Source organism: Falco peregrinus, chromosome 1 (genome assembly GCF_023634155.1).
Source record: "Falco peregrinus isolate bFalPer1 chromosome 1, bFalPer1.pri, whole genome shotgun sequence".
NCBI classification, from domain to species: Eukaryota; Metazoa; Chordata; class Aves; order Falconiformes; family Falconidae; genus Falco; species Falco peregrinus.
Window position 1 is genome coordinate 8590841 of NC_073721.1, and position 15686 is coordinate 8606526.

Below are 15686 nucleotides of genomic sequence, written 5' to 3' on the forward strand. Positions count from 1 at the left end.
GATGCTGGGAATCTTAGAAAGAGCTAGTTTTAACTTGGTCAAGGAAACAAGCAGGCTTTCAATAAAATGTAATGTAGTCAAATAAAATTTCACCTTGCTACCAGGCAAAAATAGGACTTCTTATGGCTTTGTTTTCTTGGTTTGTTTTTTTCCCCCCATATATTGATACTAAGGCTACCACTTGCTCTTCTTAGGATAAGTTTTATATTGTGTGTAGAAGAGAATCACTTTAAAATCCTTGGTCACAGATCCTAAAATCCAAATGTTCGCAATATTCATATGAAGTCAAAAGGAGCTGCATGAGATCCAAATCTACTGTTTGAAGAATGATGAATAGTACTATCAGACTTCTGACATAGTCAGCCTAATAAAATAATCCCATCGACATAAACCGCATATTTTGCACTCCAGTAAATCCAAGTTTCTTGAAGAACTGAGTTGCTTGAAAATCACGTGAATTATCATTGTTGCCCAGTGAAGAGATGAGCACATGATAATCTGATGCCTAAAACTGTGAAGCGCTAGGTCAACGTTGTTGCAGAAGCTAATGCATATGCAGCATTTGTTCAAGATGTGTGCCAGTGTAGACTTAGTGGCATCCAGGTTCTTTTAAATTAGGGACAAAACATTGTGACTCGTACCATAGCATAGCCCAGGTCTCTAATTATAGTGTGACAACTCTCCAGTGGTAACATCTGATGTCAAGGAATACAGCCTGCTAAGCTGTGAGTCAGCTATTACCACCATCAGGGGCTCTTTAAAGTCACACAACCACACCTGGTCTGTTTTGACTTACTTTCTGCCTCGGGTTGAGTTAAAAGTCCCGCCGTATTTCTTCCGATTAAGGATGAGAGCAGCAATTTCTGGCACGTAGCGAGCAAACATTGCCTACATGCATGAAACAAAAACAAAAAAAAAAAAAAAGAAAATGGCATGCAGAGAGTGTTCTACTGCAGCAGAGGCAGCAGAGCCTCTTGGGATACTTACTTTCTTCCACTAACCGCACTATAGGAACCACCATATTTCTTGCGGTTTCCTATTAACTCTATGATTTCAGGGACGTAGCTGGCAAACATGGCCTAAGAAGAAGATAGGAGACAGAAGAAAAGACTAAAAAGAGAGGCCAAAGAAAGGGGGATGATGAATATTTTCAGAAGATATATATCTTTAAGATCTGAAAATGCAAAAGAATTAGATCTATGCAGTTGTTTTAAAAAGAATTTTTTTTAAAAAAATGTAAAAGTTCTTATCAAACAAGAAGGCTCAATGTAAAAGTTGGTCTTGGAGAAGATGCACACCTTACAAATTAAGAAAATGGTCAAAAGAGGAAAAATAGACACACAAAACAAAACAAGAACAAAATTAATTCAAATCGGTATCTAACCATAAAATACAGTTATGTCTAATTCTTCCTGAAGAGGGGAGGGGAAAAAACTTATCCAAAATACACTGCAAAAAACAAAAATAAGTGTTATCATTACCGTTACATTTCTAGTTTAAAAGACAGATTTTTTCCCCCATTATTAGGATTCAAAATAAGGCAAAAACCACGATGAAATCGGGGTTATTCCCCCTAGTCAAGAAACGAAAATGTCACCCCCCGCCCCCAAAAAAAGCTTTTCCAAAAGTTTATGTTTTCAAAAGGATTGGAATAACACGTGATAGTAAAAAGGTTTTGAGGAGAAAATAAAAATTATTCTGCCATGTTTTGTCCAACAAACATCTTCCTTGTGGCTGGATACTTCGAAGAGCTATTGCCATTTGACATGGTCTTTGTCTTTGTATGTCAATAAACATCGATGGGAATGCATATATTTATACTCATATATATATATAGATATATATGTATTTCTGTTTGTCTCATATATTGCATTCATAACATTAGTTATATACATATCACCTCTGTGAGATGTATGTATATGTGAAATCGATACATGAGAGAAAACAATACACGTATGTATCTATGGGCACAATTTATATCGTGAATCATCCATAAAGCACTTACCTTGCACAGAGTAAATAAAAAATAAACCTTGCTGGTTTACAGCACAACATTGCAACAGGTCCTATAATATTACTAACACTAATAAACAATAGCAAAGTTGACAGAAGACAATTAGTAACTTTGGTGCTATGTACATACAGGACAAAGAACACAAGCACTTGCTGACATAAAAGGATACTGGTTATGGCCATGTGATAAATTGTGAGTTAAAATTCTGCTATATGACATGAAAGTATGTTTGAAATTAAAGAGAATGTGGTTTGCCATCATCTGGATCAGGCAAACTGCTCTTTAAGGCAGTCCAAAGCCACAGTGTTTGTTGGAATGTTGGGAAGGAACACAGAAGGGTGGGTAGGGTTTCTGAAACCGCAAAGTGCCTTTAAGTATCTACAGCAGCGTCAAAAAATACACACTACAGTCACTCACTAGAAAGTACAAATAACATTATAAGTTGAAATATTAAGGCACTTCATGTATTCACAAGCATTACTGATTTAAATGGCTTAGAAAAATTCTGACTCTACTAAACCAGACTAATTTGATAAGCTCCACCAAAATATTTGTCTATAGAAGAAAAAGGGTGTATTAAACATATTTAAACATCTTATAATTAATTTTAATTCCCTAAACCATATATTATTACTTCTTTAATTACAGCATTGAGATATATTGTAACAAATATTAAGGTAGCTGGAATAATAATAGTAGTAATAATAACAACAACAACAACAAAGAGTTTTTACCAATCCCCCAAGGATGAAGAAGACCATGAAAAGGCGACCAAGAGTTGTTTTTGCATAAACATCTCCATAGCCAACAGTGGACATTGTAACCATCAGTAAATAAACACATTCCCAATATGTTAGCGGTTGATTATTTTGGAAATTTTCCCATGGATCCCCTGAGTTCTCCACCTAAATTTGACAAGAAAGCATACAATGAATTAAAAGAGCTGTACCACAAATTAACTCTAGTGATATATGTGTGTGCATGTGTGTGTGTGTATATATATGTATGTATTTTATTTTTTTAAATGGCATATAAACTCCTAAACCTCCTGTGATTTATTTTTAACAAATACAGAACCCAACCCTGCCCCAATTATACCGCTATCGTTCTTTTGTCGACATACACAGCCTTGCCACTCATACCATTCATGGAAAGTTTCTTTTCCATTCACCACTACATAACATAACTTATTAATGCAGCTAGATAAGTTCATTTTATATTTTATTTTGTTCAGATTTTTTTTTTTCAGTGACTCTTACTTGTAATGAAATTATACTTCTTAGTTTGGGTCTTAAAGCATTATGTAGCTACCAAAGGCAGTAGTGACATGTTAAGTTCAGTGATACTCATTACTTTTCCAAGAAGCCAGCTACTGTATGTGACAAAGTTGTAGATTTATCAGTGGGGAAGGAGCATGCCCTCTCAAATCTGTTCCAGAGTAAAAACATTTGATGTTTGAGGATTCCTACAGTACAATAGAGAAATTTATGCTGAAAACCAAAACCAAACCAAATATAACCTAAACCCCAAGCTCTAGAAAATAGCATCCCTGCCCTCCTGATGTAATTTTATTTTTTTTTGTTGTTGTTAAAAAATGTGGTCATCCCTGAATGTGAAGTATATCGGAAACAAAAACATGCAAAATTTCAGTGCATCTTCATAAGAGTGAAAATTAAATTACTATCTGGTATAATAAGAAGATAAGCATTCTGAATATTTGATCTTACTATAGCTGGATACAGGTCAAGGTATTTCAAGTGAAGTCATTTTAATTGCTCTGGACTAACATCAATATCATTAAAATATAATATTAGTCCAAAACCATTCGTGAATAACTTGTTACTACTAGCAGCTTGATCATACAGTGTACTTAAGGGACAAACAGTTAACCACATTCAATCATATTTACCAAACTGATCAGTAAACGCCATTAGTTTTAAATACGCAGTTGACATATGCCTATCCTATATATGCATATTCACATTTATGAACTCATGTACTTCTGCACTAGCTATCTTAAATTTTTCACGTCTTGCCAGGTGCAGAACAAAAAACTATTATAAAAATCTACGTTATCGGTGACTGAAAACTACATAAAATTTTTTTTGAAATTTCAAAAGAGAGGAAAACAATCTCTTAAAAATCACTAGCCAGAATGGTGGCCATTCCATTGCTTCTCGTGGGAATACAGAACTGCCTCCTGGCACAACCCCTGCTTTCACCATTTCAGCATCATTTCAGCCCTGCCGACCCCTTCCAGGAAGCAGCCCGGTGTTTCCTTAGGAAACACTACCACCTGCCGGCAAACGGTGCCCTTGCCCCCACTTCCACTGGTCCAAGTCTGTTTTACGGCTGAGGTTCATGATGTATTGCTTACTACTCAGAATTAGTTTCGAGTAAAAGCCGAAAATTTAGGAAGCCGTGATGTCATTTTTTATTGTACTCTCTGGATGTGTTCAGGGGTTATCCAGAACAAGGCGATTTCAGGTCATCAAGTAGCTCAGAGAGCAGACGATCCATGAGAAAAAGTCAATGAAGTATTTTCAAATATACTTACCAAATGTATGAACCCAGCTGCTGTCAGCCACGTGCTGATAAATATAGAGCACAGATTCACCAGCTTGATGGAATTACTGAAAATAAACAAAACCCAACGACAAAGAGGAATTTAGACTGGAATTTATCACACATTTTTCATATGTACCTGTATAAGACTGCATGCCTCAGATGCGAGAGTTTGGTAATGATTTCTGAAGAGAAGCAGGCTCCCTAAAAAACTCGATCAAAAGCCTGTGCAAAATAGGTGTTATTTTGTCTTTGCAGAGTTCACAGTTGCATAATTTAGTGAGCTTGAAAGAAAAATTCCAATGTATTTGAGAGCAGTCAAACAGAAACCTTAGCTTCATTTGTACTCATAAACAAACAAACAGAAAGAAATAATGCTTTTTCCCAAATTATTTCGTTGCCTCCAGTATTCTCACCTTCTCATTTATCATTGCTATACACATCAGAATTATCCGTAAATATTCTGGTACCCTAAAATACATCCATGCAGGCCCAATGAATTAAACTGAGCAACGCCACTTAACATTAGCCACTGAACACGGCACTTACACAAACAATTGACTGATGTCTTTCAAATTATTTCATTTCTTGTACGCTTTTTCTATACTCATTGTGCTTTTGACCTCAGACCTGTGGAGGCTTTAAAAATTAACAGCAAGAAGATGATTGTGTTGCAGCCTCACCACATGTTAACACTTGCAGACCTGACCACAGGACAAGACTATTTTCCTACAGTTATAGCAAACAATTAATGAACTATTGCAGCCAATCTGTAAACATCATGCTGCTTTTGCAGAGAAAAAAAAAAATAAATTATGATTCTCAAACTAAATAACCCAGACACTTTGTGGGTTTTGTGTAAAATCTTAAGTAATTGTCATATTATTCTGCTTGCCTGAACTCTTATGGACTTCTTTGTGGAAATTCATACGAAGCTAGACTATTTTATATTTCATATTAACATTTTTCTAAAAAAAAAGATGGAAACCTATCAGTCAAACTCTGCAAGCTCTTTTTAGTCCCACTGAGTAGTATGTTCCCTACTGTAGCCAGAAGTGATTTTGAAGCAAGGACCTCACTCAATTCAGCAGGAAAATGCCGTAGCTCATGGAAGAAATACAGGTAAAGACTGCTCCCTCTCTTCTTACAAAAATCACTGAGACTTCAAAAGCTAAGAGGGATATTTCACCAATACAGAAGGAACTAAAGTCCCTGTACTACTATGTCTAAATAATCTCACCCATTCAAGGAACTGTATTGGAAATAGCTGCCCTTTGTTTTTGAAAACATTTATAACAAAGAATAATGCCTCAGAAAAATCACTGTTATTCCTTAAAGCAATACCTTCCTAAAGAAGAAAAATCATTAAAAAAAAAAATCATTATCAACATTACTGTAGAATTTATACGTCTGTTTATAACAACTTTAGGATGATAAAAATGCATTCTTTTCTAAACAAAGTTGAGAAATGAACCTGCAAAATTCATCAGACCGGCTCCCTTAAAAATATTTTAAGGGTTACAGTTATCCAAGCGGGCATCTGTGGGTACTAGGAAAGAAATACAATTGGGTAATATGACAGGTGCTGTAATGAATATTGTACTCAAAATTAAGAGACTATTTCAGCAGTTCTGCAATTAATAAGCATTCACCTACATCAACATATATTCCCTAATTCTCTCTTTCTTAAGGCGTGCTTGATTAAGGTTCATATTTTGTCAGCGACAGCATTCAGACATAGTGCGGGACCCTAACACGGGTTTCTAGATTAAAAAAAATCATAGGAATCACGCTGATGGAAAGCTCTGCTGTGAGAGGCTAAATATCGTCCTTCACATGGGCTTAGGGCACGAGAGGCTCCTGATACACCGACGCGTCACCTGGTCTCCGCTTATTACTGTAATACAAGTAAATGGCAACAGCCATTAAGAGTAACTATTGACGTGAGTTTTTTGTACCTTTTATTTTTGAAGATTTATTAAACACCGTGCCTTCTCTCTCCTCTATGAAATACTCCCTGTGTTTCTGCCAGTCTAAATATAGATGAAGGATTAGTCACAAACATTTTCCTCCTCTTTAAGCTCTTTCCAACATCTGTGCAAAATCCCTTACTGTGAGCCCTGCCTAAGCCTCTGTATTTTTGTCAGAAAATATTAGAAAACAGTGAAGGAGAGAAATTTTCAACTGAACACCACACAATTCCTTTTATTTCATAAAATACAGAAACAAAAGATATTGTGTAAAATACATTTAATTTTAAACTAAGTAAACAAACAGATCCTTAGCAGACTGTGGTCTTTTAAGACACCACTGTAAAATTTTGCTTTGCCTTACTGGTTCTTTTCAAGTATAATTAATCATTTTTCAGATATTCTAATAATTATCTAGCACTCCCACATTACATTGCTGGTCTTCTCACTGCTTCTATTTTTGCACTGTTTAGCTTCTTCCTTTGGACTCCAGTGTTTAGAACAGCCCTTCTGCCCACTGTATAAATAATAAATGTGTATTTTATTCCCATATTTCAGTCACTAATTCCAGGAGTAATTTTAATTTCTAGGTTAAACTTTTTTCTTTACTGGGGAAAGAGGAAAAGGAAAGAATTTCTTCTCTAACTGCACCAAACATTAAAAATATAGCAGTACCCTTTATATCCTATCGCTTTCTCATCTTGTCAGTAGTTACTTCTTATTAATGCCAAACACAATGAAATGCCTCTAGTCGAATTAGCTCCGTATTTTTTTCATATAAACACATAACACCTCAAACAGAGAGCACTTTTATCTTTTGCAGAATTTTTAAATAATTTGGGTGGGTTTTTTCCCTGTACTATCATTTCAGACTAGTAACAATATACTGAATTTACTATTCAGTTCAACAATCCAAGTCTGCCATTATTCCTTGGTCTTCACACTCACAAACAAACAATGATGTTGAAAATTTCATTAAAACCTTGAAAGCGGATTGCAAGAAAAGCAAAATATATTAATTCTGTAAGATTTTTAATCATCCCTGAACAACAGAATGTTGCAGTAGCTGGTCAAAAGCATACAATAGTATAGGAATAATAACAATTCAAGGCCACTGTATGAATTGAAATCAATGCTTGAATTAAGGGAATTTTTTATCGAGACTACAAGCTTAACTGCTCTAACACTTGCAAAACTACTAAAGATTGTCCATTAACCACCAGTGGTCAGCATGCTGCTTTTTTCATTAAGAAAGATTAATAATCCAGAAATAAAACTCTCATTTAAAAGTATTTTGGTACTGTAGCAGAAAAAGCGAACTGTACCTACAACACAAACCGTAGTTCTTGTTTATGATAGTACTTAGGAACACACTGAAAATACAAACATTTCTAACTGAAGTTAGTAATAGCAGCAATAAATGTATTTTCTCATTTTTTGCTTTGTAAAAGCTAAACTCACACAAGACAATTAATAAAAGCCAAAGTGCACAGATGGTCAAATTTATGGCAGGCGTAACTAAAATTTTTTTCTAAAATAAATGACATTCTGTTCATTTGGTTTAAATTGACTTACCCATTTTACAAAATCATGTTTTGTGAACACTGATAGTATTCCTAATTATGTAGTTCCTTTCAGTTTATTAAGGCACAAAAGAGAGGAGACATGTCTTTCTATTGAAGAACCAGGAACAGGGAGAAACATAAAAAATTGTTTCAAGGCACTGACAGTTTTTAAGTTAAATAAAAGGCGTTAGTGATGAACTGCTGGGGATTAATCAGCTGAGTAAACTCAGTCACACAAGGAAGCTTTGCTTGACAGGCTTTCTAATAACCAACATTTGAGGTTTACAGATATTTGGACGTTCATATAAATAATCAAAGAGATGAAAACATCTAATCTAAGAGAAAATTCTGCACCAGAGAAGTGTTATCTAAGTGAACAAGTCAATGCTGAACAAGCCAGCTCTGAATACAATGAATGTGATTAATGCGGTATCCCTTCATTTATGGATCTGGAAGTTTACAAATCCACCGCTCCTCAAGGAGCTTTATCTAAAATCCTTGCAGTTTATGGGGCTTCTCCATTGACTGGCATTTCTTTTAGCAAGGTTGCTCTGCGTGTTAAATGCAAACGCACTGGCTCTTCTGAGCTCCTGCACAAATTATTCTCCTTTACCATATTGGCAGTATCCTGAGCTACTGGGACTGCACCTTCACTGCACACTCTGATTTCTGTATTTGACAAGAACTGGATTACTTACAGTCACACAGCTAAAGACAGACAGCGTGAAAGTTTTATAGCAAAGAGAAGAGTTTTGAGCTTAAGGGTTGAAGACACAGCTGTTTACCATGAGCATGTACAAATCTCAAGGATCTATTTCCCCCATCACTACTAATTAACATAGCAAGTAAATGGAGTTCCTTGTATATAAAGCCCTCACACCCGCATCATCGAGCAGTGTAGAGAGCACAGGACATCAGAATGGAGCTCAGTTTACAGCAATTATTGGAAGCTGGGCTCAATACTTCACCTGGGGCATTCTAAGGAATGATGAAAGGTGATGTGTCTTCAACTGCAAGGCACAGGAAGGTTCCTTTTTATTTCCTTCAAAGTTATGCTGTTTCAGCACAGCTTTCATGTATTAATAGCCCAAAGAATCAGTGAAAGGCAGAAGGTTCCTTCAAGTATATTAATTATTCTTTGAAAAAAATGCTAACGACAATAAACACAATATAAAGATAGCTCAGTGTAAAATTAATTTTTAATATGTTTTTGATGTGCAAAAGGTTGCTTAGTTCAAAAAAGCTGAAACAAAGACACAATGATTATTTCTCCAAATACCTTGTAACTACATCTGTTGAAAGAATTTTGATTTCTGTCTTTCCAAGGCAGCAGAATATGGACTGATTATGTGGAAAGAAGCAATGTATAATCAGTGCAGAGCTCTGTAATTTGTTCTGCTTTTAATGTATCAGCACCCAGTCTTGCTCAGATATTTCAAATGTAACACCACATCACATCAAATAAAATCTACTGATCACATAGCAAAAGATGCTGACACTGATAAATCATGCATCAGCAGAAAAAGGTTTAAAGAATAGATAGCAAGGGGTTTTTTTTGAGAAAAAAAAAAAAAGTCATATATTACAGTGACCACAAACCTAAGACATTTATGTTCTGTCACCAATGCAATAACTCAGCATTGTAAGAAAAGGTCTTACCTTGTTTTAAGGATATTCAGAAACTGCAAAATTTCTGAAAACTGTATCAGTCTAAGGGCTCTTAAAAATCTTAAACCTGCAGTAAAGAAAAAAAACAAAAACAAAAACAAAACTCTAGTAAAGAATAATTCAAATTATAACAACATTTCACTTACAATGACAGTGATCCATTAAATCAACATAGATAACATACAAAATGTCAAATACCTTTGAAATGTTCTTCCATATTTAATGGTTCGAAGATCCTTTACCAGGTCTTTTTCAAACTGTTTTAAACTTTTGTCCTTAATAGCTGAAGTATCCTACCAGAAAGCCTTAGTTTATGTAGGAAGCCATAGGAGGAGACATAAAGGCTGAAAGCCTTATGAAAGCTAAGGGGAAAAAAACCTCACTGAGGTTCAGTTGGAAGTTCTAGTGCACGTGTCCTTCAGTTCCAGGCTGTCAGAGGCACATACAAATCTGCATCCTCCAAGCTCACACGTTGGTTAGTGAAAAGTAAAAGTTATGGGCATGAGATGTGATAACCTGGATAAAGTAGACTGTGTATATGCCTGATTAAATTGGTAAATCTTAGTGACGTAAAATCTTTTATTATAATAACGCTCCCTGCCTCCACCCGAATTTCAAAAAACTGAAGCAGGAATAGAGAGAAACAACACATTCTCTCTTAAAAATGACAAACCTACTATAAATCCTTCCATCAGGCTATAACTATAGGAACAGATTATACTTTGGCTATTAAAGTAGCGACTATTTTTACAAAGAAATAGCATTTTTGTGTTGAAATCAGGTTGCACATATAGCAATTCTCAGACAACTACAAAGCCAGTGAGGCATACACAAAGACAGTGTGCACCAGAGGAGATACTATAGAAGATTAAAGGCTTAAATTATTAAAAGAGGTTTATGCTGATAGTAAATAATTTGGCTGCAGATCTTTGGCATATGAATAAAAGTACCTTGTGTATCATACACAGCTTATAAAATTAAAATAAAGCTTTGAGGATAATTTTTATTAAATGGTACAGCCAGAAGTTACATAAAAGTTGTGTAACATGGTATCGTGACTGTTGGTTAGGTCCAGGGCAGCTTCTTCTCATACATCCTCTTTATTGATACATATTTGACCCAATTCCAGTGCTATAAACCGCTTTTTATTTCTAGAAACTCAAGGTGTTCCTGGCAAACTTATAAACCTGGTCACAACTGTCATCATCTCAGTGGAGTCGAGAGGTTCCACTCAAGAGCAAAGATGCATGTGGTGAGATGTGTTTAAACCAAGGCTTTATTTCCACAGTATTCTTGGAAAGTTGTTAAAGAAAATTTTTACTCTTCCTAAGGCTCATATGTAGCCTTATTAAGCAGTCTTGTTAAGGCTCCTAAGTAGCCTTAAAGTAGAAAATCACTCCTGTCCATTACATAGATATAAAGTCTCTTTTAAATTACTGACTGCAGGGAACTGAAGATTAATCGCAACTTGAAAACTGGATTTGGGGATCTAGAGGAAGAGCAATACAATGATGCTTAACAACTACAAACTTCACATCCATTTTCGATTAGAGAATGAACATTTTGGATCATAGTGCTGAAACTAAGAGACATGTCCCTCTGCTCCACTTTCAGTAGTTCCCACAGTTGATACTGCTATCCAAAGAGATGTGGCTGGACAGGGATGGAGAGGACCTTTACTAGCAACCCTAAGCTTTCTCAACTCTGTTCTGTCCAGCTACCTCCCTCGCTCCATTCTTTTGGAACTTTTTGAAAAATGGTTGATGGGAGAAAAATCTTTCCTTTCAAATGCTTTGCACTACTTCTGAAGTTAATGAGATGCCCAAGTTACCTATTGCAATGATTCAAAAAGATGCCTGAGAAACAAAGTTAGCAATAAAATCTCTTATCTCCAAACTCTTACAGTGCTTAAGCTTTATTTTAGTTGTTGAGACATCAAATAATAGAAAAAAGAGACTACAGCTTCAACGTATTTTTTTGTGAAAGAAGAAAATCACTATGGATTAAGCTCTGCACTTGCTAGGACCTACACTATTTTTTAAAATTCCCTCCAGAGAACAGAATTTAAAATAAAATTTTAAAAAGTCCAGAGTTTGCTTGAATGGTTTAATTGAACTACAAATAAAACTGGCTTGTAATTGTAAAACGTACAATCACCTTGTAACCTCTGGATCTTCTCTAGAACTTTACTTGTGGGGCTATGCCTTATAGCCAAATTAATTACTCCACAGAAAGGACCAAATTTTGATCTTCAGAAACCTCAGTGTATTACCTGCTTTGCGTGGTTCAAATCTCAAATCAAAGATGAAATGAAAAACCACAGTTTTCTTTATCATGATGCCAGATGAACTCTTCCCAGTATTCTGTACTTTTCAAGACCCAAAGAGATCTGTTATTAGATTACTATAAACATGTCATTTTATATGATTTTCATAGAACAATTGGGGCTGGAAGAGATCTTTAATGGCTATCTAGTCCAGCCCCGCCGCCACCACCACCCCCTGCAATGAGCAGGGACTTCTTCAACTGGATCAGGCTGCTCAGAGCCCCGTCCCACCTGGCCTGGAACGTTTCCTGGGGTGGGGTATCCACCACCTCTCTGGGCAGCCTGTGCCGGTGTTTCACCACCCTCACTGTGAAACATTTCTTCCTTATACATAGTCTAAATCTGCCCTCCTTTAGTTTAAAACCATTAGCCCTTGTCCTGTTGCTACAGGCCCCGCTAAAAAGCTTGTCGCCATCTTTCCTATAAGCCCCCTTTAGGTACGGGAAGGCTGCTCTAGGGTCTCCCTGGAGCCTTCTCTTCTCCAGGCTGAACAGCCCCAACTCTCTCAGCCTCTCTTCACAGGAGGGGGGCTCCAGCCCTTTGACCATCTGCGTGGCCTCCTCTGGGCTCCCTCCAACAGGTCCGTGTCTTTCCTGTGCCCCAAAGCTGGACACAGAACTTCAGGCAGAATCACCTCCCTTGACCTGCTGACCATGCTTCTTCGCCAGGGACTTCACCTGGCTGCCAAGAGATGGGTATTCCAGAAAAGTGTAAAAAAAGACCTCTGAAACGTGATCTGAACAAAACACATAGAGGGACTGGACAATGTCAGGGCTGCAGCTGTAGATTTGAGTAACCCTGTTTGCAGGTACTCACAGTACCTCGCTCGCGGGGGCTGAGCAGACCAGCATCAGTGCGGGCAGTGTTTGCCAGCCAAACCCACCCTGCCTGCTGCGTCTGCTCCCCACGACACCACGAACACAAAGCCAGCCAGCCAAAACAGCGCTACCCATAGGGACAAATTACAGATGTACTCAGTAATTTGTAAATCAGTAACAGAATGCCCCACACTATGCTCTCTCACCATTTTCAAATCAAATTTACCTCCCAGCTAAGATGTTATCTCTTCCAGGCCCACCAACTCACCAAGAACAGAAATTTGTGATGTTTGTTTATGCACCAAGATTAGTAAGCAAAATTCTGTAAGTAGGAACACTAACAAAAAAATCCCATTTTCCAAAAGCTGTGTCAGCTATGTATAGAAATGCGTATCTCTCCCTTTCATTAGCAATATTTTGGAATTTATTTTATACCATTTATACAAAAAATAACTCTCGGAAGATGTAATTTACCTAGAAGATCTCTCTAATCACAGGTAAAACATACAGATAAAATAAAGGGCCTCTTCAGTTTGTCAGTCTGCTGCTTCTAAAAGGATGACACAAGTATGCTTCTGAGCTGGGGTTTATTTCAGCTGCAATGCCTGGGACAAAGCTGAAAGATTCACAAACTTCTAGACCACAAAACACTTGTATTATTAGCAAATCAGATTCCTTTAACAATATGAGACAAAGAATTTTAGTCAATAGCTTCCGCCTCTAGTACAACAATTTGAGTTGTAGTTAATGACGATTCAAATGAACCTCCAAGTATACCACAGGATTATTTTCTTACTATGAAAATATTTGTTTAGCTACCTGTGTTGCCTGTACAGCTAACAGACCATTTTCAAAGTACACGTAAAATACATGTGTAATGTGTCCTATTATTTTTACTAGGTAATGTCCTGGATAACATGTGCCATCTAGTATTATTTCAGATTCTGAGTGCTCAACCTGGAATCTGTAAAAAGAAAAAAAAAAAAAAAACCAAACAGAAAATCCCCCCAAACCACACCTGACTCCCAGAGATCAAGTGCCTACCTCCTGAAATTCTATACATTGAATTTAGATATGGAAATTTGACACATCCACGTCTTTCAGGCCAATTTTGAAAGGTCAATAAGAGAGGCCAAGTACCGCCCAAAAACCTGAAATCAATCTTAAATATTATCAAAATCAATAATCTGTGGAATAGGAAACAACGTACTATGTTGAAATACTAAGGTAGATCCAGAAAACAACAGAGGCATTTTTCTCATTTCACTAGATACTTGCTCAGTTCTGTGAGGGGTGCTGCAAATATTCTCCTGCCATTGCTTTCAGACTCTTTACTAAGGACCCAGTAAAATGGATGACCAGAACTGTGACACAAACACAACCAATAAACTATGTGCCGGTAGCAATACAATTACAGTACAAAATTATTTTCTCTCTAAAGTTTACAACAAAACAAACATTACTTTAAGCGCTACTTGACTTTACAGTCTTAACGGTGCGGAAATACAGTATTTTCCTGTCTCTCAAGGAGTTTTGCAGTCTCTCTGCTGAACTAATGCTTTCCACTGGATTCACATACAGCAGAAATCAGGTTTACCTGTAGGTTACAAACTCTCCAAAAAAGAAAATATATCATTTTAAATCTATAAAGGGAAAGAGGAAAAAATAACAACTGAACTTATCTGTCTGTAACGAGATTCGAAAAAGCAGAAACAGAAATTGGGATATTTCTTCACACAACATGAAAAGTCAATCTACCAGCAACAGCATCCAGCATTACACATTATTTCTCATCAATGAGATACATAATCCCTCTCTTATTGCCGTAAGTTGCTTTTTCTTGCTTATTGACAATAGCATATCCAAAATATTGGTACAAGGATTCAATACACAGAGATCCTATACACCATTTCTATCCCTGACAAACCATTCACCCACGCATCAGAGCGGCGTCTTCGTCAAACATATCAATGGGCTACTTCTACCCTGGTATTTCATTAAGACCATATGGTTTACTGCAGACTGAGCAAACCAGAAACCATATTTAGGAAATCAGAACCTTTACTGAGACATGTACAATGGAGGGGTAAGTTTTTGGATGTAAAATAATCCCATCCTGAATGCCTTCAGACAGTGCAGCAGAGCAACCCAAGATTCCACAGCCTGTAAATAGGTTTGAAAGTGAAAGCTCAATACACAAGATGGGAAGAAATAGCACGGGAGGAAAAGAATCTGCCATTCCCAGGAAGCAACACAGCCCAAATATTTTGATACATTTCCCTGCCTCTGTTACGCAAATGTATAAGCAGAGAAAACAGCCCACAGCTTGAAAAAGTCAACACCCTACAAACCGGTACAGTAAAACTGCTTCGAGTTCAGAATCTGTACAGGTTGTATACTAATTGTTTTCAAAGAATGCTGTATCAAAGACTTGTTAATAGAACTCTCTGTTTCTTTAACTTACTTGTACACCTATTAAAAGAATTTCAGCATTTTTTTATTATTATTATTTTTTAATTTTATAACTCCACCATTGCAGAATACTCCATTCCATCCTTTGGTAAAGACTGGATTACCTGATTCTAGGTGAAGACTAAATCCCTTTGATGAGGGAGATACCAGCAGCCTACAGCATGTGAGTTTGGGAAGGAAAAAGGAACCAAAATACCGGAGCATTATTTTGAGGTTGAAAAATTACATATAATATCTTTTTAGAAGAAAACAACACTAGCACCAGAGACAGAATCACAAACTACAGTT

General features: G+C 36.6%; 1 protein-coding gene across 27 annotated transcripts in view; it reads right to left on the reverse strand.

Annotated features, from left to right (window-relative positions):
- Positions 1-15686, reverse strand: part of KCNMA1 (potassium calcium-activated channel subfamily M alpha 1) — a 505717-nt gene that overhangs the window by 169129 nt on the left and 320902 nt on the right. For 23 of the 27 annotated variants that reach the window (XM_055802251.1, XM_055802256.1, XM_055802243.1 and 20 more), the window contains 4 exons: positions 9774-9849; positions 4572-4647; positions 2749-2919; positions 988-1079 (listed from right to left, as the gene is read on the reverse strand). In XM_055802251.1, coding sequence (XP_055658226.1) covers positions 988-1079; positions 2749-2919; positions 4572-4647; positions 9774-9849 — 415 coding nt within the window. Of the gene's footprint in view, positions 1-796; positions 889-987; positions 1080-2748; positions 2920-4571; positions 4648-9773; positions 9850-9980; positions 10278-15686 lie in introns of those variants that run through there. The other 4 variants (XM_055802216.1, XM_005243550.4, XM_005243555.4 and 1 more) reach the window with 2 other exon arrangements.